Below are 27,549 nucleotides of genomic sequence, written 5' to 3' on the forward strand. Positions count from 1 at the left end.
AGGAAGGAAGGAAGGAAGGAAGGAGGAAAAGAGGAGATAGAATAACAAGCAAAGGAAGAAGAGAAGATCCTAGATAAGTCTACCTTAAATGTTCTCAGGATTTACCTTAAATGTTCTCAGGACACCCACATAAACTTGTACTTGGGAAAACTTCATCTCACATAGACCTGTCTTAAAATAAGGTGTTGAATAGCTTATGGACATACAGATGGGTGTTTGGGGGCTTGAATGAGATTTTTTGGCATGAGAGGGGTTTGAGACAGGGTTTCTGTGTGTCTCTGACTGTCCTAGAACTTGCTCTGTGGACCAGACTGGACTTGAACTCAGCATGAAAGCTTTGTCACTACCTCCTGAGCACTGAGATTAAAGGTGTGTGCTTTTATATTTACATTTAATTTATATTTATATATATTAAATATATTTCTTTAAAACCACTAGTAACATAATCCACTGTGAAATACCAGTTGTCTACACTCATTCACATGTAACTGAGAACTTTATCTTGTTTCCCTATCAAACAGTATGAGAAGCTTTCGGTGTAGCTATGATCAAAATTGAAAAGTTGAGTATGGTCTCTGTTGAGAGTTTCTGCTTCTGTACCATTTGTGAAATCAGACCAGAACCTTTGACTATTGTCAAAAGTAGTTAGCTACTCAGGAGCATGGATAAAATTTCCCCCTTTAAAAAAAAGATCCCCGTTCTCAGTTTTCATCTTATACACCAAAGTCTGACATTTTGTTAGGTACCTTCAAAGGCATCCCTACCCTAAGTCCCTGACTAGTCTCCTCTTGGACTTCATCCCTTGACATATCTGACCCTTAACCTCACCTTCCTGTACCAAAGGCCATGGGCATTTCCTCCTGTAAAGGGGATCTGGGGTCAAACTTAGCTTTGTGGCCTACTTTTCATACTTTCTCGGTCACTAGAAGTCAAGAACCATGAGTAGAGGGCAAAGCCAGAGCCCAGGGTCTATTAGGCACAACACAGATAAATCTGAGCTCAATGTAATAAGGCTGGACTTGGACCCCGTGGCCAGGAGCATTACTGGAGCCAGCTCTAGACAAGGATCCAGTATAGACTGCAATGATGGGACTGGCCAGGTTCCCCTCCTTGGTTATGAGTAGATGCTGACTCCATGGGGAACTAGGACATTGCTAGTCTCAGGCATCCAGCGCCAAGATAGGAGATCTGTTTGAATTATTTCTTAGCTCCTTTTTTCTCAATCCTTCTCAACTCCTGCTTCCTATCCCACCTGTTTTCCCTAACTGAATAAATCCACTGTTGTCATGGAGACAATACAGCATCAGCATTACTGATGATTCTCTGTAGGTCCCTCCAGAATTCTAAACTAGAAAGGGCTCCACTTCTACCTCCCTAGTGTTTCCAGCTGGGAGTCCTGCTGGAAAAACAGTGTGCTATTGAAAGATACTGTTTTGCCCCTTGCCTTTCTACCCAATCTGTTTTACCTTCATTCATAGGACACTAACCTTAATTTGGCATTTTCAGCCCAGAATCCTAGACCCTGTACAATGATGGGATTATGTCAGGAATCAGTGGTTGGAGGGGCTGTACTGTTCTCCAGGCATTGTACTCTTCCTTTAGGGTAGATGAACAGGTCCAACCCAGAGAGGCCAGGTGGAAATGCTCAAGGACACTGACAACACTAAAAGCTGAGCCCTCCTGACCCCTTCCCATGCTCATGCTGCCCCCTCTAAGAGGTTTGCTGTTGGAGAATGAGTTGAGTGATTGAGTACCAACTGTGCACAAGTCTATTTATGAATATATGCCACATATTTCTCAAAGAAGAACTGATACTATGGTTGCTTCCATTGTGTGGAAGGAAACAAACGTTCAAAGAGGTCTAAGCTTACTGCACTATAGGTAATGTGAGCAGGACCTGAACTTGAAATGAGGACCGTCTTCTAACCACTTCTTAACCAGCATATACAGTGTCTGTTGCTCTAGAGGGAGTTCCTAGAGAGCCCAAGGCCTACCTGACTGCAATACCAGAATAGGGCTCAGAGGGCCTTTGCTCACTACAAGGTTGAATTGCACTGTTTGTGGCTAGAGGCTTCTTTAGTCCCTATTCTTTCCATCTTGACTTCTGTAGGACCTCTGTAGAAATTTATGAAAGAGAAGAAATGTGTCTGAAAATCTCAACCAACTTTGTACTTCTCTCAGAGTGATAAATAGCTTTAATTACTCTGAATTACTCAGCCACTACCCTCTCACCCAAGTCATTAAAAATAGATTTTCTCTTTGAACTTGCTCTACCCTCAGATCTACAGATAGTCAGGAGTCTTAGGACATGACCTCAGATCAGCTCAGGGTCAGGAAGCTGTGTATTTCTGAAGCTATAGCCATAGGCTTAAGAACCACTTCTGGGTTGTTGGAGTTTGTACCTCCTTTTTCTTAGTGGCAATGTTCAGAAACTTTCATAACTTAGAGGTCAGGCAGGTCCTTGATGACATTTGATTTACTAAGTTTTAAGGATATCTGGATGTGATTATTGTTTTATAAAGATAGAGATCTAGTCATGAAGATAAATAATAATGACTATATTACTGGATGTTGATTGGTAGAAAAGATGGCTGCTGGAAGTATGGACTCAGAGGAGCTCTGCCTGCTTGGTAATTCCCAAGATCATCTGGTCTGGTAGTATTACCCCACTTTGATATAGTCATCACAAAAAGGCCTAAAGCCACACCGGGAACCACAGGTCAGACAGGAATAAAATCATTTCCTCTTCTTCAGGAGACTCACATGGGTGGGACCTGCTCATGGCTCTTCCATTATGGTCATCATCAGTTTATAAAACACCTCAGCAACCAACTGTCTTCCTCCATGATTTGTCTCTTTCTTTATCTTCTTATCTCATTTTGTGCTCTTTGGCTTCTGATTCATCAACTAAAACACTGTTGAGATGTAGCAAAGGAGCAGAGAGGTATTCAGGAAGGATGTACTGGCAGTCAGACCTGCAACAGTCTGGAAGGAGAAGCTTTTCTTAATTCTTGCTCTTGCTCACTGCCTTTATGTGGGAGACAGACAGACCTGGACTGTTTGTTTCACCAAGTCATGTGACCCTGACAGTTTACTTAATCTGAGACTGTGTTCTAATGGGAAAACAAGACTAAAAGCATGTCTATGTAAGGTAAGCATAGGGAATAAATAAAATTATATATGTCAAATGTCTGGTATATAGGAGCTACTAGGTCAGTGGCAGCTATTGGAATATTGTTCTTGCTGCTTTATTTTATTCCATATCCTGTGTTGACTCCTAAGCTCAGAACAAGGTGATGCCATGCAGCACTCTGTCAGCCACCTGATCTTACTGGATCCTCCACACCTTTACACTGTCCCTGGGTGACTTTGGATACCCAGTACTCAATCAGCTTTGTCCCTATGCAGGAAAAGAGAGACGTATGTAATTTTGGATAGAGACATGACAGGCCAAGGGGGCTATAGTACAAGGTGGGTCTAGAGGTGTGACTTAGAGTGGCTAGCTATCTCAAGCATACCTGAGAGAATCAGAGCTATAGGTGGGACTTCCTAACCACTAGCAGGCTTTTGCTCTCTGTGAGGATCTTGACCACCATTGATGTAGAAACAGGACAGACCCTTGGTTGCTAGGCAAAATCCTCACTGGGCTCTCCACAGTGTTTGCAACAAGTTACAACAGTGACATGACTTGGTGGGGACCTTCCCACCAAGACAACAAGACCCATCACCTATCCCATCAGCTAGCACCATTAGGTGCCTTCTACTGCAGGTACAGGTGGCCTCTAACCTCCTGGACCTACTCTGATCCTGCTTCAGATCTGGCCCATTGCCTCTTTCCTGAAATTGATCTTTCCAATTCCACAGCAGGAGCCTTCACAGCTTGTCTCAGGGAAGAAGCCACTCCCACTAGGTATGACAGTCAGTGAAGATAACTTTGGTGCTTTAATTTTCTGTTGGATCCAGTGTGGATCATAGTATATAACAAAATGCAAAGGCCTGCTCTCTTGGAAGCTGTGCAGATCAAATGAGATCATTCTATGAATTTAACCCCCTTTGCAGTAGGCCTTTGTCTACACAGGACTCAGGGAATGATTCTCTAGCGCTAGCAGAGAAGAAAATGGGCTCAGCTGAAATCCTACAAACTTGGGTCAGAAACAATCTGTAGGGAAGGACTGCTACAAAAGGCACAAAGGGAAGAAAGAGGCCAGGGAGTCATTTCCATCAGTTTCAGCTGCTGTGTGCTATGCCCTGGCCCTGGGGATCAGACTGTTGTTGACTAGGGCAACTGCATGCTCCAGCCAGGCTGTCTATGACACCTCCCACCCTGTCACCTGGCTCTCCGCCATGGAGAAAGCCTGTGTTCCTTTCTTTGTGTCAGGAGCAGGGCACACATGTAGGGACAGGTGTCCCATCTGGCAGGGGGCAAGCAAATTCCAGAGAAGCAGAGGATTAGATGCTCAGTGTCTGGGGAACAGCTTTCCCTTATCCTTTCCCTCCTACTCTGTCTCTCATTTACATGACCCCAAAGGAATCCCATGAGACTCTGAATACTGTACTCCAGCTGCTACCCCTACAGCAAGTGGTTAGCTACTGCCCTACCTCTGAGCCACTACTATACCTTGATTTTACATCCATTATAGCTTTTACTCCACTGGAATGAGTCTTGATTCCCACTGAATTATGGATTCTAACAGGGTAAAGAACACACCCCTTTGTCTCACAAATTAGTATGTCCAAAAGGTTCACTGAACACCTGGGATTCAGGCATGATCTATATCAAAGAAGTTTTCTACTTTCAAGTCAGGTGTTCATCTGGAAGGTACAGGTATCAAAACCGTTTTTCTCCTTCCAGGTTTTCATGCAGGGTAACAGATGAACACTAGTGCTCTGTCCTTTTGGACAGTCAGCTTTGAGATCTTGCTCCATTACTTCTGGGAATTCTTGCATCTAGAAATTTATGCATTTCTCTGTGGACAGAAACTGTACAAAGTCTCTGCCCAGTGTGAGGATGGCAGTTTTATCAGGGTCACAGAATCATCCTGTCTCAGGAATGGTCTTTAAGAACTCCAGGAACAAGGAAGATTCTAGTAGCTTCCCCCAGAGACTTATCCCCACAGCCAATCATAATCTTAGGGTATCCCTAATGAGCCCAGTGTACTGAGTGGAGGGAGTTGGGGGAAGAGACCCCACATGTATACCCCACTGAGCTCTACTAATTAAGGTTCCAGAAGGCACCAACGATGCAGGGCCCCCTGGGCCACAGGAGCTAAGAACATAGCATGAGTCATCTTTAATTAGGACTATTTCTTAAGTAAATGACTTAATAGGACAGTTATATTCATTAGAAGTGTAATTATAAGACATAAGCTCAAACAGGAAAGAATGTGGAGTGTGAGGGTGGAACCCAGTCAGAGGTAGTAGCTCTTGGGTGCCAGGGAGGCAGCAGGCATGCAGGGGCAGGAGATGATGCCCTTCTGTCCGAGCCTTCCCATATAATTCATCTCAGAACTCCTAAGCCAGGAAACTGAGATCTCAGAACTCACTGGAGGGGCTTTAGCCTAGTTAAGATGAAGTAATAAGCAAACACTGACTAAAGAACCAAGGAGTGTTCCATTAAACTCTGAATCAGCCCTGGAAAAGCCCTGCTTCCAATATATCATACCCACTTTAGAAAAAAAAAATGCCCATTCTCCTGAGGCCTGAGACCTGGTTCTACCTGGTCCTAGCAAATGCAAGACTACCTCCTGGGCTCCACACAGGTCTGCCCCAAACTTCTCAGGTCTGAACTTCATTACTTGAAGATTCTAGGAACTAGGATTTAAAAGGACCTAATTTCTCAAGCAAGATATGGTAGCACACAAAGGCAGGAGGAAGGAGATTTCCTGCCTAAGCTACCTAGAAAGAATGTGTCTCAAAAAATAAACTAAAATAAAACATAAAATTTGATGGTGGAAGCCCATTTCTCCTTGGGTTTGAAGAAGTCCCCAGAGTTTTTTTGTTTGCATCCAGGCTCTTAAAACATTACTTCTTCCCATTGCCTAAGGTCAGTCTGGTTCTGGTTTTTTTCCTGACCCCAAGAACTGCCATATACAAATGTCCTAAGAAGCTTAAGTCAGCTGTGCCAGAGGCTCCTAAATGTCAGCACACCTACAAACCAACGGGAAAGATGGAGGTCTGACTGAGCAGACCTGGACTTTGTTGTCTAACCTTATGGTGCTAAAGGTGGTTGTAATTCAAGGACTGTGCATTGAGAGCATGGCTCCTTGGTAGACCCGATTTATAAAAGATATTCTTTTGACCTGTGAATAACAGGCTAAGGAGTTCAGAGACTTTCTACAGTCTATCTCCTTTGGTCTTCCATAGCCTTCCCAAGGAAACTCAAGCCCACATTTCTAATTCATACCTTGCCACCTTGTCCTCATACTGGCTCTTAAGAGACTCTGCTTTCCTGGGATGCAGGTCTATCCTCCTGAAATATATTAAAGATATTCATCCTGAAGGGCCCAGGCCATGCCAGACTTACACAAAATCCCCCTGGTGGCACAGGCAGACAAACCAAATGTTGGCCACAGACAGAAACTTCAGGCTTGGTTACCACTTTCCTAGTAGCTACATTTCAAACAGTAAAAGATCTCATTTAACCTAATATATGCAAAACATTAACTTTTGGAGATGTCAATATCAAATTCCTAGTGTGATGTTTGCTTTTTTTCTTTACCAAATCGTCAGGATCAGTATACATTAGATATTTATAGCACACCTCAGTTGGGACTAGTACTCTCAAATATTCAATAGGCACACAGGGTTAGTGATGTCATTAGAGAGTGAAGACACCAGTGTCTTTCTTCTCCTAGAATTCCCTGTCTTTTTTCATGTTGCCCCTAGAATACAGCACTTTGGTCTTATGATAGCTCATGGAATACTTGAAGTAATAGCTTTGTTTTAATGCTGGTTGGTTGTTTGCTAGTTTATTTGTTTTTATTCTCCTGAAGTGTGTACTACTAGCCCATATGGAAAACCAGACCAAAAGCACTAGCTGATGGATGAAATTAAAGTTATGTGACAGTATACATAGGGCAAGTCCATGGGGGCTTCTTACTGTAAGGATCTACTCCCAGTCTCTCTGGCAGCTGTCGCTCTGATTTGTGCCTAGCTTGTAGATCATAAAGAATAATGCAAGTTCTCAAGCCCTCCCTCCTTCTAAGTTTCCTGTTTCACTCTACTCTGCCTTAAAAAAAAAAAAAAAAGTCACACTAGGAGGGCCCAGGAAACAGGAAAAATAGTTGTGCTGTTGGTTTCATGTTTGGAGAAGAACAGGGTTTCACTATCTCCATGGCACTTGGCATGAAAGTGGGCTTTGTTGCCAGAGACACTGCTTTCATTCAAGGCCCCCGTTCCCAGCTGCTGAGAGCCGGGCTGTGTTTTGACAGACGGGCCGAATGTAATGCAGACAGTTGTTTTAATTTCTAGCCAGATGCAGACATCACTCACAAGGAGCCCAAAACCCAAAAAAGGGAATGGGCACTGGACTGATGCTCTTAGGCCTTGCAGAGTAGACTGGAGCAGGCCAACAGAAACCTATTGAGCATTGGAGTCACAGATATCCTGAGAGATTTAGAATCATGAGGCTTGCCTGGGCTTGGCACCCACTTCTCCAGGAGACATCTGTCAGAAAGGTGCTTCTTGTAGGTGTTGCCAACTGTGAGGAAGTTTCAAGGGTTTTTTCTTTGGTAGTGATAACTGGATGTTTTCTTTCAGCTGTCAGATGTGGAAGTCTTGAGCTGGAAAGCTCCATAGGAAAAGCATTTACTGCACAAGCATGAGGATCTGAGATCAGATCCGTAGAATTCACATAAAGCTGGGCTTGGTAACATGGCTTAGAATCCCAGTGCTACTTCAGCAGGATTCTAGGGGAAGGGAGGGAGTTCTAGGAGAATCCCTGGAAACCCACAGGCCAGCTAGCTTGTTGTATATCTCAGTGAACAACATGAGCAGTTGCAGACAAGGTGAGAGACAAAGACTGGCACCTGAAATTGTCTTCTGACCACATGTTCACTATGCCAAATACATGCCTGCATATATGTGTGTGTGTGTGTGTATTATATATGTGTGTGTGTGTATGTATAACATATGCACATATATAACATATACAAATACATGCATATAAATATATAACATATGCATGCATATACCATATATCAATACACAAACACACAAAGATAAAAATATTTTAAAGAAATAGTCTCAAGGAGATATGAGTAAATACAGATAAAATTTTTGGATAACAGTCTCCTTTCAGGACTAAATTCCCTTTCACAGCCTCCAGAGGAATGTCACCCTGCTTGCCATTCATTACATTGATGAGTAGTATATTTTAGACAAAGTGATTATTGCAGATCAGAGAATCCTGAATTTCTTATGTCAAACTTTCTCATTTGGTACTGTAAACCTGTTTTGGTGGTCCATGATATCTTTAGCCTCTTTCCCTATTACATCACCCTAACAAGTCATATCAGGCTGATCTACAATCAGCTTAAACCCTCAGATATATTATGCTTGAGGTTTTTAAACCAATGATTCCACAACCTACACTTGAGATGCCTACTTTTTAAACAAAATTTCCAGATTTTATGCTTACTTTCCTTACATCTTATTTCCTTATCAAGGAAGTTTGACTTTTAAGGCTCAGCATGTCTGTCACTCAGTTATATTGAGTGTTATAGTGTACTAAGAGTGGGTAGGCCTAGAATGACATACTGCCTCTCCAAGTCTACAAGTTCAAGTTAGAATGAACTTATCTGTAACTTTTGCCCATGATAATCCTTAAGTTTGGAAAGTCTTTTGGGTCTTTCTATCTGGTCACTCTTCTCTTCATCATCTTCTTCTTCCTTCCCCTCTTCCTCCTTCTCCCCTTCCTCTTTCTCCTTCTATTTCTATTATTTTTATAAGACTGAGTTCTTCTTTGTAGCACAGGCTAGGTAACTTATATATAATAGGTCACATTTTCACCTGGGCTCACACTTCTAGTAGGTGACAGTCCTTTATGGCCAGCAAATGAATGTGTATTTCCAGCCCAGCATGCATTTTTTGCAACTCAGAAGCCTCTTACACAGCCAGCAACAGACACCTAAGATATGTCAAACGGAAAACTCCAACCCTCTAGCCCTTTTGCATGGCCTTTGTTGTCACATGTGCTGGGCAGGTGCAGGAGAGTGGTATCCACACACACCCTACTCAGGAGCTTGCCCAGGCTCCTCCAGAAAACCAAGAGGGGTTTCAAAAGCTAGGCTTTTGAGGGTTTGCAAGAGGGGGAGGGCTTGATCTGCAAATTCCCACTAACCAGGCAAAGAAGAATCAAACAGGCAGCTCTTCTCTGTGGAGATTCTCATTTTGCCAGACTTTCCAAAGAATGGGAGATTTACTAGAGAAACTGAATGCAGACATCAGAGAATGGGATAATTGGATCCAGGTGGTACACTTGGTTGGCTATGAATATTATTTCATGGGAAAAGTTTCTCCCCCCCCACACCCCATGTGTGCAGTGCAGGAAGGATGTCTCAGCCCAAGCCCAGCTGAAAGCTCTTCAGAGATGAGTTTGTGCCACTCAATAGCCTTTTAGCAGAATTAACCATTTTCAACACTTGCCAGGCTCTCAAAAAGACACTCAGAAACAAGCAATAGGCTGGAGGATTCTCTTTCTACCCTTGGTAAAGTCAAAGTGTCTGGAGCTACCATTCACATACTTCCTGTTTAGGGTTAGCCTCTTCAGACTTGCCCACAATGAGATGGAAATACCTTAGGGGGAATAAAGGAGAGAATTATGAAATGCATCTTCAATTTGTCACAACATGACCTTCCCATGCTCCTTTTCCTCTCTCTGCCAGGTCACCAGGGTCCCTGTTGAATCATGTGAACAGTATACAACTTGTGGAGAGTGTCTAAGCTCAGGGGATCCTCACTGTGGCTGGTGTGCCCTGCACAACATGTAAGTTTGTGGTGTTCAGAGGTGGTCCTAGCATGCAGAAGACTGGGGGTTTCCTGGTTTGGTGGACTGGACAGTAAAGGAATTTCCCTCTTTTGCACAGTAGATATTATGAATGAGACACAATGTGGAAGACAGTGAGAAGCCACAGGGTTTGCTTCCTGCATGCAGTTCTTTGCTCACCCTCTCAGCAACTTTAAAAGCACATGACTATGTTCTCATGCGATTGAGAAAAGTCACAGGGCAGCTGTAGAATCCTAAAATTTCCAAAAGCCTCTTGCATTGTCTGTACAAGGAGTGGGGCTAAGGCTTACAGACCAGATGGTAGGATGCCAGAACTTGGAAGTTGCACTCTAGCTTGCTGCTGTGTGACCCTAGGTGGGTCCCCTGACAACTCTGAGTCTCCATTTCTCCTTTGCCTATTTCACAGGTGAACTGTGAAACCTAAATGAAATAATAAGTGCTTTGGAAATAATGAAGAGGCAATACAAATCAAAATAATTATTAAGGTCTCTGTACCCTTGGGAGGACCCTTCTGGCCTCTTTATTTCATGATTCCAAGAAGTCTGCACTGCATCCAACTGGCCACATATTCCTATTCAAATACATCCCCACCATTGAACAACAGCTCAATAGAAATGCAAAATCACACTTAAACTTCCTAATTCGAGGAGCCCCAGAGGAAGAGAAAAAGGGTGAAAGCCCTAAAACAGGAGCCTGGCTAGGGATTCTGTTGCCCAATAGTGTTGGAAACTCCATGGCGCCATGCCAGCTAGCAAAGCGTTTCTATGAAATGTGCTGGGTTTTGGGTGGAGGCGGAGGCAGAGGGCCAGAGTTCAGGGTCCTGCACAATAGCTCTTGGCTTTCAGCCTCTGCAGCAGGTGTTGGGAGGGCTCTGGAGGGAGGGAGGGAGGCTTCACAGATGCAAAATCTGGACTGGATTTAAGCCCACTGACAAAGGATTGAGTCCCTGCTTGGGTTTTGGAGGTAAGGGATTTCTGAAAAAATGTTGCAAAAGTGACATCAACAAAACCTGGACAGTAAGTTATCATGTAAGTCAGTAGGAAGTCAAGATGCCAGAGCCAGCAACTCTGCTCCAGGAATGGAAAAGCTGGTAAATTTGTCAAGTTTCAATGTGTCTGATCCAAGAATCTGCAGGCTCTTTCTCTGAGAATTGGACAGTTCACTCACAGCTATGTAGAAATGCCCAGGCTTTAGGCCCTCACACTCTGCAGTAGTTATTCACCTGTCCCATCTACATACATCCTGCCCCATCTTCCCTCCCTGCCTTTCCCTCCAGGCTTCAGTGCCTGTTACACTCTGTATATACAGGAAAAAATGCAGTAGAATTACAGATTGGAGTTACTGTTTATTTTTTCCAGCTTATATCAGCACCTCTTATGGGATCAGTAATGACCCCATCTCTCAACTACCCTAGAACACCTCATCCTTCTCCTGATCTAGGTCAGCTGTGTCTCGAAGGATGGAACTCAATCAGGATAGCCCAGATTCCCTCTGCTCACTGAACTCCTCACTTTTCTTTAGGGAATCTTCCCCACCTCCCTGGGCACACACCTTCCAGCCATTCTACCTAGCAAGCTTGCCTGGGGATAGGAGCTGCACCTTTTATATGCAGGTTTCTCATTACCTGGCATTCATATCTTCAGCAGACTCTCTTGCACTCTTCTCCTACCTACCCCCAAGACTGCCCAGCTAGCAGGACCATGAGGACCCAGCAACTTCAGCCTCAGGCCTGAAAGCCAGCCTCTTCTAAAGCAGTAGAGGATTGAGGCAGAGGGCTGATAACTGAACCTCTGGGTCCAAGGAGATTTGAAACCCTCCTGTCGCTTCTGTATCATTTGCCCCTACAAGTGTGTTATTGTCTCCCAGACTATTTATCTATGTTAGAGTTGTTGCCATAAATAGTATGATTTTTTCAAATAGAGTCATTTCAGTTAGTCAATGAAATAAAGGCTCTAGTCAAGAGCTCACTTTAAAGCCATCATAAGGATTCACTTAAACCTCCATAATTCTTCCTTTGACAGCACTCACATTTGAATCCATTATGTACTTGGAAGGAAAGAGGGGAGGAGCTTGGGTAGTCAGAGTAGGAAATACTGTTTGACTATGTAGTACTGTACTATGTGGCTATTTGGTTTGGAGCTACACTGGCCCTGAGCCTGTACCATAAGACACAGCAGGTAGTAGTCTCAAGTTTCTGAGTTCAGGCAACACCTCACTTACCTGCCACCATGGAATGAGGACCTTGAAACCAGAGATGATTTCAGAAGAAATGGCCATGTGGGCTTTCTGACACAAGCAACCCTGGACACCTGCTTTGTTTGTCTCTGACTTCAAGCATTATTTCATGACACAAACATTCATTTAAAATATAGCTTGTGACAGATAGAATATCTCATTGAATAAAACATGGATTCTTCCTTTAAAGAACTATTAATCCAGCAAAAGATCATATGTATCCTGTCTCACAACAAAGACCCTTGCTTGTTAACACCTTTGGGGGGAAATGATAATGTTATTAATCATTATTATTAATTTCAGTATTTCAAGGGCTGGCATGAGGATACATCCACTAAATGCCAGGTTGCATTCTGAGTACTACTGCACTTTACTCTTAGAGTAGCCTTACAAAGTAGGCGATTATCATCCTTGCTAATTTAAGGATGAGAAAACAGAGAAGAGAAAGATTAAGTAACTAGACCAGTGAGGCCCAGTTAGCAGGTAACAGGCCTGGTATTAGAGACTTACACTCTAACTGTAAGGTTCACGTTCATAGCCCTCCTTCTCAAGTACTCCAAATTTCTTACCTAAGTATCCGACAGTACTAGCATGGTGTTCTTTACACCTAACCAGCATCTTGGCTTGGAATTAATACCCCTTTCTGTGAAATAACATTAGCTACATGTGACAGTGGATACCTGAGAATACAGTGAAAGTCATCACAAGGCAACAAGGTATATTGCTGGGGCAGCAACACACTCTTACCCAGGGACAGTGGAGCCATGACCTCTTATGAATCTGTGTTCATGTAGGTGCTCCCGAAGAGACAAATGCCAACGGGCCTGGGAAGCAAATCGATTTGCTGCCAGTATCAGCCAGTGCATGAGCCTTGAGGTACACCCCAACAGCATCTCTGTGTCAGATCACAGCCGGCTGGTGAGTACACAGCAGGGATGACTGGAGCACAGAGCAAACTTCTTTAATACCTGCATGTACTGATCAGGATTTCAGTGCTAATATCACACACACACACACACACACACACACACACACACACACACACACACACCCCTTAGGTAACTCCTGTTGTAAAGGGCATAGTCACCACATTCTGCAAATTTATTATCCACAGATCTGTTTTGTAAATTTGAAACTTGTATTTAACTACAAAAAAATCTATGACATCATACAGTACTTAACAGCACAGTCTTAGGACATGGTATGATTTCTGTCTTCTGTTAATTATTCAAGAAAGCCTTAGCTTGCCACTGTGCTTGGCAGAGGCAGAAAAGAGATTAAAAGAAGACTGAGACTCATTCAAAGTGTATGCTTTAAAAGGATATTAAACATAATAAAATAAGCACCTGTCAAGGTATAACTCAAAATATTCCATGTCCTTAGGCCATAACTGCATTTTCATTGTGAAGGTTTTATGAGCTTCATGAATGTTAATTAGCTAATGAACCTTCTATAGTTTTGGTTCATTCATACCCCCACCAAGAGGTTTTAGCTACAGTGATGCTAATGAAACAATCAAGGGAGGCTGTGCCTATTGTAAGAGCTGAGGACAAACTAATTGAAAAGTGGCTTGAGTTCAAGACAACATTTTCCAAATCCAGGAAGTCTATTTTTTACCATTACAGCGAAACTCTGCAAACTTAGAGATGCTGGAGACTGCTGTTCTAGACTAGATAGTAGATATTATTTGGCCATCAGTGAAGCTTTTCTGATTCCCTGGGCATCTTATGAGCCTCCTGCCCAACACCAGTGCTGCTGGAAAGTAGAAGACCCAGAGAGAAGAGAGGAGCAGAAGCTCTGGGGCACACAGTTTCCAAGTAAATGGTTGAGTGGTAACCAAGGCAAGGATCTACTTTCTTCTACCAGCCTAGCTCCATACCTGGCCAGCCTCCACCCTGATGAAACTTACACTCCTAGGAGCTCAGCTAAGGCCTGTGGTAAAGGCCTAAGCTTATGACTCATTTGTAGATTAGGGTTAGTCTGTGCATTGCAACTAATTTCCAAGCCACATAGAGAAGGGTCTGAGATGAATGTTGGTACAAATCTCCTAACTTCCTTGAACACCAAGTGCTTTCCAATGCTGGACAAGATTGAAGTAGTCTTTATAATAATAATCTTTATGAAGTTTAGTGACCCCACACAATGCACAACCACTTGTTATTCTAATTGTTTAGTGTCAGAGATGGGAGATCATTAGACCAGTGCCCTTCTTTTGTATCAAGGAGGTTCCTGAGCAATAGGTCCCGATGGGGAACCTCACCTGGTTCCTGGTTCTACTGAGCTCTTTCTTCTCCCACAGCTCAGCCTGGTTGTGAATGATGCTCCCAACCTCTCTGAGGGTATTGCTTGTGCCTTTGGGAACCTGACTGAGGTGGAGGGACAGGTATCTGGGAGTCAAGTCATCTGCATCTCACCTGGACCCAAGGATGTCCCTGTCATCCCTCTGGATCAAGGTAAGGACTGTGTCAAAAGAGCTGCAGGTGCCATGGTGAGCTTAGGAGTCACAAATATAGGCATGAAGCTACCTGACCAATATTCACATACCAGATGCTAATATTGGCTTATGCAACTTGTTTGAGTTTGAAAACACAGCTATGCCCAAGGTGAGATTAAAGGAGGAAAATGTTCATTCCTCCTAGGCTGAAAATGTATAATGTGAACTGTGCCCACTTCCTGTCCTTCCTAGAAACAGGTGGGATTTGGGTAATAGACTACTTTGAGCTCTCCCCACAGAACTTGGTTTGAATGATTCTTGAGCTAATATTCTGAAATTCTTTCAGTAATTGATCATGCCTAACCAAACCAAGGGACTCATGGAATCTGTTATTGAGAGACAGACTGAGATTCTCTGGGGGGAAAAAATAGGTTCAGGCAGGCTTTCTCTACCATCTGTGCACCTAGGTGGCTCTATGACATGACCTTCCCCTCAGGGTGTTCACTGGGCCCCAGGTTCTCTCACGCTGTCTTCTCTTGCAGACTGGTTTGGCCTAGAGCTGCAGCTGAGATCCAAAGAGACAGGAAAGATCTTTGTCAGCACCGAATTCAAGTTCTATAACTGCAGTGCCCACCAACTGTAAGCATGCCTCAAAAGGAGCCTTGCCTGGGTCTGAATGTGGGTATGGGGTTCTACTTCTTCCTTCTAGGGCAAGACTTGCTCAGTAGTAACATTGAAGTCTCTCTATCAGGGCTGGCACATGTTCATTTGAATGGCAGTCACTCACCACAGCCCCTAATTTCACTTCTTTGGCCCCACCCTAGTATATAGATGGTAATCTGAAGCTAGGATGGTAAGAAGAGGGTCCTGACCTAGAAGCTGTAAAAACAGGTCTTCACTTCAGCCAATTGGCTTTGAAGGCAGGGGCTGCAGTGGGTGTGAAAGACTCTGCTATGCACACAAAGGAGAACAGGCTTAAGAAGCAGCCTTTCTCAGTATCCAGTGAGAAGGCCTGGGCTGGAAGAGGTTTTAACTTCAGTGTGCAACATATCCCTCCTTAATATATGTAATGAGCAGGACAGAACAAAAGGAACAAAAAGTGGGAAATAGCTAGAGGCAACTAAGGCGGGAAAAGGAGACTGAAACAGAACTAGATAAAAATGACCACTAACCCACTAAATTTCAACCACCAGATAACCCAGCTTGGGAATTACAGACTTTTTGGAGGGAGGACCTGTCAGCCTTCATAATCTAAGACAGTGGTAACAGAATCTATTGTTTGTTAGATAGCAATCCAGTGTGAAGTCACCACATTCAGTGATGTATTTCTATATCAAGGAAGATACTGTCACAGGCAGCAAGTTTTAGCAGAGTTTTCTTGACAGCCAGGATTCTATTTTATTTCTCAACATTATCTTACCCTTCTCTACTCCTGGCATTCTATTAAATGTCACAGTATCAAGTTCAGTTCCCCCCCTTTTTAGTATGGTAAGCTGAGACTCTTAGACAGTAAGTGTTCCAATGAAAGTGATAAAATCAGACAGTAGAAGACTCAGGTTAGAATCCAACAAATACCATTTCTTTTAACCTAGACTATATTCATTTTTTTACTTGTTGAATCATATATATTCTCAAAAATCTATTAGCAATGGAGTACATGAAATAGCATTGACTCGAACTCAAGAAACAAAGTGATTTTAAACATGACTGACCTTGGGTGTACATGGCGAGAAAAAAGTCCTTTCTACAGTGTGTGTGAACCAAGTCACCTCATCCTTGGTCTTACTAGCCTGAGACCCCTGAATGGAAGCCCCTACCACCCAGACTTAATAAGAACCCCACCAGATGGCGCCAGATTGCAGACTTATTTCTATTCATAACGGCTTAGTGTAGTTCTGAAAGGCTATCATACAGAAACTGAGGAAGAGGAAGACCTCAGTACATTTCTGTCACAGTGGTCTGCACACACACAGAGCCTCCAGGTGAGCTCAAAAAGAAAGAAGTGCTCTCTCTGGGAAGAACATGTATGCCATAGGTATTGGTTATTTCTCCATGCTAGGGCCACTAGTGATAAGGGGCAAACTTATCATTCAATAATGTAACACAATAAAGAAACACAAGTGCTGTGAACCAAATTGCTAATAGTCAAATGTTATTCAAGTTGTTGAAATAATAGGTGACTTAACTTCTTGGAAATAATGATCCCATTTAACATTATTCTTTTGAAAAAAAAAAATCCCATATACTATCTCACAACACCAAACAACCCTGAGGACTACACAGGGATGTTTTGGAACAGACTGATGAAGAAACGTTAATGCACAGAGTGAGTGACTTACTCAAGGTGACATCGGTGCTGTCAGCAGAATCCATAGTATCAGATCTGCCTGGTCTCTGCCTCTCTGCTTTTTCAGCTAGCTGCTCTGACTGATAACCCATGGTATACTGGCATTAACTACCAGCAATAACAGTTTTTCAGCTAGCTGCTCTGACTGATAACCCATGGTATACTGGCATTAACTACCAGCAATAACAGTTTTAGAAATCTAATTTATAGTACTTACCAATTTCCATGGTTTCAATGGTTCAACCATAGTCAATTTCAGTCCATTAGAGTAAATTTCTAGCTTGCAAAATTCCTGAAAATATAAATTAGCACACTACTGTTTGGTAGGTTAAATTATTCCCACTGCTGTTCCAGTCTATTGCTAAGTTTCTGACCCCATGAACATCTCAGATGCAGAATCCACGTTCTCAGTACTAGATGGTCCCCTAGTTTACCTTCTCAAAAGTGAGATGAAAATGTAAGGATAACAGCCTTCTTTCATGACAGGCCTGTATGGCTGGCCTCTTGTTGTCTCCTTGCAGGTGCCTGTCCTGTGTTAACAGCGCCTTCCGCTGCCATTGGTGCAAGTACCGTAACCTCTGCACACATGACCCCACCACCTGTTCCTTCCAGGAAGGCAGGATCAACGTTTCAGAGGTAAGAACATTCTCTGTGGCATGACAAAATTCCCCCAAAAGCAGTCTCCTTGCCTCCTAAATGGTCTGTCCAGTGGCTTCACCATCTCTTGTCCTGCCCTATCTTGGTCACCTTATCAGAGATTCTGCATGGTATAAATAAATGATACTATAAGGTCCAATAAAGTAGCAACAGAAGGTCCCCCCAAAGAGGCTAAATCTGCTAGACTACTAAGACTGTATTCAAGAGTGTAAAGGTGATTGCTAGTTGAAACTAAAAGCTCAGAGGAAGCATACTCAACAAATAGACTCCATGCTCTGAGAGACTGTAATGAATGCTATCTATTCTTTGAGCCTAGCTCTTTGCTTGGCTGTAGACTTACTGTGCTTCAATAGAACATTCACTCTCAACCATTTTTTCATGCCAACTTTTCATCCAACTCTAAAATTCAATGATTCTTTGACTCTGATGTATTACTGGGTGGGTGGCCTTGGAGACAGAAAGAAATCCAGCTAGCAAAAAGCACCGAGCATTGCCAAAAGTCCTATTATATTATCTAGTTGAGGTTCCTCCCCTAAAGTCTGACCTGCCTTTGTCATTGATACAGTAAAATATCATGTTCATCTTTGCTGTGAATATTCCACTTAATACCAATTATTCACAAAACTTGTTTCTCTCACATTCCCGAATATGCCTCAACTCCATGAAGCCTGCTTCTCAATTTCCCTTTCTTTTGTCTATTTTTCATGCCCAGGGGCAGCCAATTATAACTAGACAGTTAGGACCTTGTACATACACCACACACACACACACACACACACACACACACACTCACACTTTTTTCAGTATTTTAGAAAAACTTGCAGATATTAATGAGTGACCGTGGAATTCTCATATACTACTGTAGCCTTTCTAGATATATTTCCCTCCTGCATTGAACTAGAAGCTGCTTGAAAGCAAAGGCCACATCTTATTTTTAAGTCCTAATCCTTTATCAGTGAATGTTTGTAGAATGTACACATGGGGAAAATGGTGAACAGTGAGTGACCTCCATACCTAAGTGTAAGTAATGGGGACTGCCACTTGTCAATGGTATTCTAAAGTGAATTTCTTGGTTCTCCCAATCTTCACAGTTGTGCTGGTTGCTTGTATGGCTAACCATAAAGGAGACCTTAAAGTGTTTGGAAACAGATATACCTGACACTCAACAGCTTACCCTTTCTGAAATGATCTGTATTATATAAAGTATTTAAAAAGGACAAGTAGTCTGTCTGAATTGAGAGGAGCAGATAGATGACACCATGACTAGTATTTAAGACAGACCCACACGCACCTGCCTCAGAATAATAGAGCCAGGTATCCAGTCCCTGGGACAATCTAGAAAAGATTCTTTTCTAGTCATTGGGCATGCCAGAATGCTACATTGATCTTAATGGATCCTGGGAATTAATTTCAGGCCTGGGATTCTACAGGAGTTTGAAGCCAGCCTTCTTGGGATAGGGGCTTAAATGCAGAAGGTTTGGAGCAGGAGCTAACACAGCCTAGGAGCCAATGAAAGGATAGCCATGGAGAGCAAGCCACTACAGAAGAACTAAGGGCTAGGCAGTGGAAGGTTAGTAATCACCATCTTCAGAAAGCAACCTTCACTGTGGCTGCTGAAGTTATGAAGTTCCTTCATACACTGGAAGAGGAAAGCTGGAGCCCAGGAAGAAGCTGGTACAAATCAGGACAAAGAGCATCTCTGTCTCTGGAAGCTACCCTTTCAGGCAGATAGAAATCCAGAGCCAAGACTGAGGGTGACCTACAGCTGGAGCAAGGGCAAGCAGATTGTCATAGGGAGCAAGACAAATAAACTATGGTGGGGAGGCCTGAGGACTGAGCCCAAGAGGAATAATTGGAAGCAGGCCCAGCCCCCTTCACCCCTTCACTGAAGCACAGTTCCTCTTGAGTAGCAAGTGAGAGATTTGAAATTCCAGAGAACTGCTTCCCTGCTAGTCATGACTAAATGATCACCAAAAGACCTTGGGGGCAAATGCACACTTACATCTCCTGTTCAATCTAACTTTCATTTTTTTAGTGTCTGTGTCTTGCCCTCTTCTCTCCATCTTCTCCCCATGTCCCCGTCAGAGGGCAGATGCTCTCTTGCCCTCATACATGCTGGCTGTTGGCATAACACTAGAACTCAATGGAGGCTGTGAGGGAAGCCCAGAATCCATCCAGCTGCTGGCTTGACTCTGCAAAGAAGTGAAGTGCAATTTCCTAGCACAGTGGCTAGGGCCTCTTTCTCAAAGTCCTAAAGTACAACTGAATCTTTTAGCCACAGCTGACAACGCATTTCTTCTTAGTCAGTGGCTTACAGGCTCAGATTTTTTTCTATCCAAAGCTCTGCTTTAGGGAACCTCATTCCCCAAAGTTCAAAGAATAGCAAAAGTGTGTGTGCACAGCTTGGGTAAAGTTGTTTTAGAGACTGTAAATCCCTTAGATATCTTTCTAGGGTTACTAGAATATCTTTTTACCAGTTCCTTCAAGCCCCTCCTCCAACTTTGAATCAAAAATTTCATGCCTGTATACTTGGTAGAAGCAATGTATCACTGATTAGCACCGCCAATTAGCACCACCGATTAGCAACACTGCAACAGTCACGCCTCATGTGTTCATAGTTCTGCACCTGTGGCACAGTTCTCAGTGTGCCTTCCCAGGACTGTGCCATCAGCATCACCTGCAAACTTGCTAGAAATTCAAGTTCATGGGTGCTATCCCAGATGAAGCTAAAGAATGAGATCCACTGACAGATGGCATTTCAGTTGACTCTCTAAATTGAATGCAGTTTCACTTAACTCTTATTTGACATCTATAGTAACCAAGAGGCCAACAGCTTGGAGATATTTCCCAGAGCTATGGAAAACTAAGCATCCAGGAAAAACTGACTTGTTTGCTCTCTCAGAAAATTGGGACCTGTGAGCATATTGGTCTCTGTGGCCATAGTTATGCTTTTAGGCATGGCTTTGGTCTGAGGCCTCGCTGTTGGTCATGAAGGCTTAGTTGTGCCTGGACCACCACAAATCTATCTCCAAAGATGGAAATACTTCCATGAAAGAGTCAGAAGGACTGTACTTCAAATCTTCATCTACACACATCCTTCCAGAAGTTGCAAGCCAAATCCATGCTTAAGCCTGACAAGGAAATACTGACAAGCTGGGCCGAAGCATATGCAGTTCTGCAATAGGAGTACACTAGCTTACATCTATTGCATATTTTCATGTGTACATTACCTTGTTTGTGAATAAATTTCTTTTAGTCTTCACTATTATTAAGCTGATTTTGTGACAGACAGAAATGAGGCTGAATATTCCTGATTGTTGGTCAATGAAATGAGGATGTGAGAACTCAGCCAAAGAGGTTTTGAATAAGCTTGAATCTCGTGCTGGAGAAATGGTTCCACAGTTAAGAGCACTGGCTGTTCTCCCAAAGGTCCTAAGTTCAATTCCAAGCAACCACATGGTGCCTCATAACCATCTGTAATGGGATCTGGTGTATCTGAAGAGAGTGACAGTGTACTCACATACATACAATAAATAAATCTTTAAAAAAAAAAAAAACTTGAATCTCCTGACTCTGCCACATTTGTACATACCCAAGAAACACACAACAGTCATATTAACAGTTGTTAAAACAGCTTGTTACCACACAATCATTGCATATCCTTCCTTTGTTAATCTAGTTGTCAGGTATGACTGAATCCATTTTGTACTTGAAGAAGCAGAACTTCATCCAGACCATCTCTCAATCTCTTTGAAGGTGCTGAGCTTCATCTTCTCTACACCCTCCCTCAGTTAGAGCCCCTGAGCTTTCTGACAGGCTATTTCCCAGCAACAGGGTGTTAGCAGGTAGTGTACAGGAATATGTACTGCTGCTAGCCTTGAAGGCTCATCTCCCCCCACAGCTGACACAGGCCTAGCGAGATGTAGATACATAAATATCTTTTTTACACCCATCCCAAGGGGAAGAGAGAACCAAATAAATCCGATTAGCTTACCAGAAAGCTAGCTGCTCTCACTCTTTGAAGTCCAGTGGGTGAAAATAATGCCATTTCCACATGGAAGAAGTCCTTTAGAGGACCAACAAGTCCTCAGCACTGAATTAGGGGAATCCCAACCAAAGTGAATGGGCATCAAGGCAGTCTCCCTGGCTCTTAACAGGGCCCTGGGGCATTCTCACACAGGACATCTGATCACCTTCATTTAAACTGAAACACCTGCTGAAGAGGCTTGACTGCAATGTGGAGTATTAAGAGGAGATAAAAGGACCTAAGGGTTGTTGTTTGGAAATCTGCAGTATTTGACCAATTTTGATGAACATTTTTATATTCTACAAAAATGATATTTATGGTTATTGGCCTTCTTGTTCTTAGGACAAAAACATCATTCTCTCTCTTTCCCTCTCTCCTTGCTCTCCTCCTCCCTCTCCATTTTCTTCTCCCTTCCTCTTTCACTTTCTCGCTTCATCCCATGATTTTGTGTGTGTGTGTGTGTGTGTGTGTGTGTGTGTGTGTGTGTGTGTGTAGAAACAAGTGGCATAGGAATGGCTTTAGATGGGACCTATTACCTTTCCAAGCCCCAGATATATTGACTTTCCAGCAGAGAGTTCTTGGCTGTCAGTTCTTCTGACTCTGCCCTTGGTCTCACCGTGGCTATTTCTATCCCGACTCCTGTCCTTCACTCATGACCTCATGGATCCATCTCACAGACCAGGTGTGAATCTTATCTGCTTCCAAAGATGCAGATTGTGAACTTGGAACACCAACCACTTCTTTCCTTTACACTGGGAATAGAAGAAAAGTCCTTTTCTATCTGACCCCAGAGGAACTGCCAAATAAACAATGTCCAGTGCATCCTTTTGCTACTAGGTCAATCTTGAGCATGTTTAGTCATTAGGGAAGAGCTTATTCATCATCTATAAAACTAGTTTTTAAAAGTCTAAAAGAGCACAGAGTTTTCTAAAATTCTAGACTGTTCTTTGAAAATATATGACTCATGAACAACCCCTGCCTATGACTTGCCATCCTTTAAGATGGATACACATTGGCACTTATGAGCATATTCAATAATCACTCCACAGCCATAGAGGACAGGGACTGGTTCCAGAACATTTACAGACTCCAAGTTCCTTCTCTTTAAACAGTGTGATATTTTCATAAAACCATACACAGTTTGTCTTCTACCTTAAATGGTCTCTAGGTTACTCAGAACCTATCACTCTATGTCAGTGCTCTATGTGTAGCTGCTTTCTTTATTTGAGAAAAATCACAGTGGGGACCCTGTGTGTATCTACTATATGTATAACTTTTGTTTTCCAAATATCTTTTGTCCTTGGCAGGTAGAATCCAAGGATACTGAGGGCCAAATATGGGGAGAATTTTTGTCCTCAAAAATATAAAGGATGCTATAGTCTTCTTTGCTGACTGGAGACATCATACTTCCAAAAGCATATCTTTAAGATTCTAGACCTAGGGCTAGAGAGATGGCTCAGTGGTTAAGAGCACTGACTGCTCTTCCAGAGGTCCTGAGTTCAATTCCCAGAAACCACATGGTGGCTCACAACCATCTGTAATGGGATTCGAAGCCCTCTTCTGGTATGTCTGAAGAAAGTGACAGTGAATTCACATATTTAAAATACATAATAATATTCTAGGCCTCCTGAAATTTAAATTTGTTCTCTGAACTCATTAGAGAAACAAGAACTTTTTACAGCAGTTGATTCAAAATCTGAATCAATCAATCAATATCTATCTATATGTGTGTCTGCCTTTAAGTCTGTACATACATGCATGCATATACACATGTACACACATATATACATACACATAGATACACATACACATAAACACATACACACACATACACACACACACACACACACACACACACACACACATACATCAGACTTATTTCGATCATAAAGTCTAGCCTGTTAGATTCTAGCTAGATTTTTTAGCTGCTGGCTGGATGTGCTTCTTTTCAGAGGTATACCTGGGTTTCCTAGATTTCCTGGCTATAAATCTGTGAACAACTCTATCAAACGTGCCTGCAGGGGATGAAAGCAAAAGAGCAGTAAAGAGCAGGTTTATGAGTAGGCAGCTTGAGCAACTGGCTCCTACACTGGGACCCATCTGTTTTGGGATTCCTTATGATCCTGCCCTCTCAGAAAACCTGCTTGCTAGAGTCTTCCTATGCAGTGACTGGTAGCCAGGAGTGGCCAAGCTTACCCTGGAAGTCTTCCTAGTCCTTCCAGGCAGGTCTCGATAGGAAATTCTGGCTCTAGCTCTGTATAAATGGTCATGTTCCTCAACAGATATGTCTGTGCCTGTAAGGTAATTATGGAGCTCCAGAAACCATGGCTACAGACTACTAGTTGTAGTCCCAGCTTGAGAATCAAATTGCTTCTCAAGTCTCCCTTATTTCTTACCAACCTCCAAAGTTGGAACTAAAAAGAAACTTCAAAATTCTTTTTTTTTTTTTTTTGTTTTTCAAGACAGGGTTTCTCTGTGTAGCCCTGGCTATCCTGGAACTCACTCTGTAGACCAGGCTGGCCTCGAACTCAGAAATCCGCCTGCCTCTGCCTCCCAAGTGCTGGGATTAAAGGTGTGCGCCACCACGCCCAGCTTGAAACTTCAAAATTCTTATNTCTACTCCTTTATCTTCTCCTTTACAATCACTCTCCTGCAAACAATGGCTAAGTATCCACCACACAGTATGAAGACTTAGGATGTGGGCTGGAAAGGTTCAGACTCAGTCTTTGAGAAGATCACAGCACAGCAAGAAAAACAAATCCACAGGAATTGTGGCTCCAAAGATTCAGTGCAAGCATGGAACAATACCCAGAGTTCTACCCGAAGACAGTGCAGGAAAGGGTCAGGCCAGACTTCCTGAGCCAAGCTGGAAAGCTGGGTAACAGATGATCAGCTATCTAATTATGTCGAGGTAGAACAGGGGCCAGGAAGAAGATGTCAGTGGTCAAGAAGTTAGTCTTTGACAGGGAGAAAAGTGTGTGCAAAGGCCCAGATGCATTATCAGTATGAGATGCATGCTCCCTCTCCCTCTTCCTCTCTCTCTCTCTCTCCTTCTCATGCATGATTACAGCATGCTAGAACTATGTGTTCAGTATGTCCAGATTATGATATACAAAAGCAAACAGATTTACAAGCAAGTAGGGACCAGAGTATGATAGGCCTGCAACTGGGATCTGGAGAAAAAAAAGAAAAGGGACTGTTGTGTCCACACAAAGAAGCTGGCCAGTTCTGTAGATCTACAATAGAGATTGTGATTATTCAACAACCTATGATGGCTTCTGGCATCCAGTCTCTTCTTGGAGACTGTCCACACCTTGTAGAAAGTCCAGCAGTTTTGGTACTAAGGCAGCAAATACCAGCAGTACCTTCTGCAGACCTTGTAGTTGCATGAGCCCCTATACATTCCCCAAATCCTTTCAGGAACTAATTTCCAAAGGACAGGGAATGTGGAGTCCCTGCAAGAACTCCCTGGAGATTAAAAAATGTTTCCATGTGAAGACTTTCCACATCTGTCCTGTAGGGGGCAGGGCAGGCAACAAGACTCAGATCTTTGCTGCAGGAGGACAAAGTTGACAGTGTGGTATTGGACCACTGCCTCCAGACATAGACTGAGCAAAACTGACCTCTCCCATCTATCTCTCTTACATCCTTCTCTTGGCTCCTCCCTACTACAGTTCCCTATTTGGGTTTTGTTTTCCAAAACAGCATAGCATTCCCGAGTGGTAATGAAATGAGATGGAAAACAAAAAACAAACAAACAAAAAAAAAAAAACAGCAAGTATTTAGAGAATAGCTGGGGGAGTGGGGAGGCAGTACTTGATCCCCCTCCTGGAAAGCTGGAAAGCCTGGCTCAGCTGGAACTGAGAAGCTGAAGCTGTAGATAACAACTGCCTCAGGCACCAGACAATGTAAAAAGGCCAAGGGGCTGGGGAACCAGATAAAACCAGAGCTGTGGTGCCTGAGTTGGGGACAAGAACCCATGGAGGCTCTTTCATTTAGTCTCCAGAGATAAAACCCACAGTTTGCCATACTGGTGTTTGAAAGTTAATACCTCAATTGTAACATACACCTGAAGATTAGGATGGCTGGTGGAATGGGTTGACAGTATCAAAGCCCAGCAGGAGGAAAAAAAATTCATCCTCCCTACTGACACAGCGTGTCTCTTAAATAAGGTTCAGCTCTTCTCATGGGTAACCCACCAGGAAACAGGAATGTCCTATCCTGGCTCAGGTGAGGAGAGAGCTCTGAGTTGAGGACTAATGAAGCTCTCTGCTTGCTCACCTAGGACTGTCCCCAGCTCGTGCCCACGGAGGAGATTCTGATCCCAGTTGGGGAAGTGAAACCAATCACCCTTAAGGCCCGAAACCTGCCCCAACCCCAGTCTGGCCAGAGAGGCTACGAGTGTGTGCTCAGCATTCAAGGGGCTGTCCACCGGGTCCCTGCCCTGCGTTTCAACAGTTCCAGTGTGCAGTGCCAAAACAGCTCGGTAAGCAGCTCACACGTGTGACAAGGCCTTAGATCATGTGGCATCACAAGCAGCATCCATATTGTAAGAGACAGAAAATCCTGTAAGTACCCTGAGCCCTGAGCCATTGAGCCATGGTCTCAGAGGAGAGAGCTCCAAAAGAGCCTTAATGGTAGATGTTGGGATCTGCAGGACCCATCTGAAGTTAAAGTACACAGTTTTGCCATTGGGAAACCTTCTGTCAAAAAAGAACCAACCCCACCCAGCACCCTGTCAGCATTCAATTTGTGAAGATACCAGAAGGCTTCTCTGAGATGAGGATGGATAGGAAGGGGTGGGAGGAGAGGAAGGAAATAAAGCATTTTAGGAGCCACAATGGGTTAAACCTACCCAGAATGGTGGACAGAAAGCACGAGGTGTTTAATTATAATTTCAGCCCAGAGAAGATCTTTTTATCTGCCAACTCCCTGTCTCCGACTGTGGGGGGTCAGCTCAGAGATGAAGGGCTTGACAAAGGTGTTGAGGAAAGCTAATTCGCCTGAGAGAGATAAAGAGAATCTGGGCCTCTTATCAGGGAGCTGTCAGATTCTGGGGTCACAAGCATTTGATAGAATTTGTAATCGGTGCCAAGTGCACAGGAAGCCAGACTGAGAAGGAGAGCACAACAAAGGAAGAAGGCAAGGGAAGGCTGAGCTGGAGGGCCATGGTAATGTGCTCTCCAGAGCTAAGCCCATGGCTAGAAATGGGCAGACATAAAGAGGGACTGCCCAGGAAACTTAGTGAGGCACAGGGGAACTGGGCCACCGAAGAGGTGGGGAAGGGCTTGAAAGTCCTCTGTGAGGTCAGAACAGGAGACCTGATGGGGGCATTCTTTTTCCTGCTGGGTTAGGAGATACCCAGAAAGACATGAGCCCTTTATTTCTTAGAAACTAATCCAGGTAAACCTAACTGATGGCTAAGCCAGAGGCTTAGGCTGGCTCCTGGAGCCTTAGTGAGTAGAAATCAGTGGTGTCATTGAAAAGCAGCATGAGGAGTTGCTTTGCACTCTGGCATCCTGTGACAGAGAGCCTTGAGAGCTCCTATCCTGTCCCCACAGTACCAGTATGATGGGATGGACATCAGCAACCTAGCAGTGGACTTTGCTGTAGTATGGAATGGCAACTTCATTATTGACAACCCTCAGGACCTGAAAGGTAAGCAACTGCTTCCAGGTACAAGTTTGATCTTTTCATGACCTTGGGAAAGGCTGGGGTTGGAGAGATCAGAGCAGGCTGATGCTGTGCCTTGAATAGCACACTCCCTCTGCCAGCAGGGTTCTTTGGAGACTCCTAAAGCAACATTTGAAGCCATCAAAGGAGTCCTGTTGGGAGTCCTGTTT

The 27,549-nt window shown here is 43.4% G+C and overlaps 1 protein-coding gene across 1 annotated transcript in view; it reads left to right on the top strand.

The window, feature by feature from the left end:
• Window positions 1-27,549, top strand: part of Plxna2 (plexin A2) — a 189,158-nt gene that overhangs the window by 114,045 nt on the left and 47,564 nt on the right. The window contains exons 5-11 of the mRNA XM_021198674.2: window positions 9,885-9,985; window positions 13,036-13,159; window positions 14,541-14,694; window positions 15,218-15,314; window positions 17,544-17,658; window positions 25,992-26,192; window positions 27,268-27,364. Of these exons, the coding sequence (XP_021054333.1) occupies window positions 9,885-9,985; window positions 13,036-13,159; window positions 14,541-14,694; window positions 15,218-15,314; window positions 17,544-17,658; window positions 25,992-26,192; window positions 27,268-27,364 (889 nt within the window). The remainder of the gene's footprint in view (window positions 1-9,884; window positions 9,986-13,035; window positions 13,160-14,540; window positions 14,695-15,217; window positions 15,315-17,543; window positions 17,659-25,991; window positions 26,193-27,267; window positions 27,365-27,549) is intronic.

Source organism: Mus pahari, chromosome 5 (assembly GCF_900095145.1).
Source record: "Mus pahari chromosome 5, PAHARI_EIJ_v1.1, whole genome shotgun sequence".
In the NCBI taxonomy this organism is placed as follows: Eukaryota; Metazoa; Chordata; class Mammalia; order Rodentia; family Muridae; genus Mus; species Mus pahari.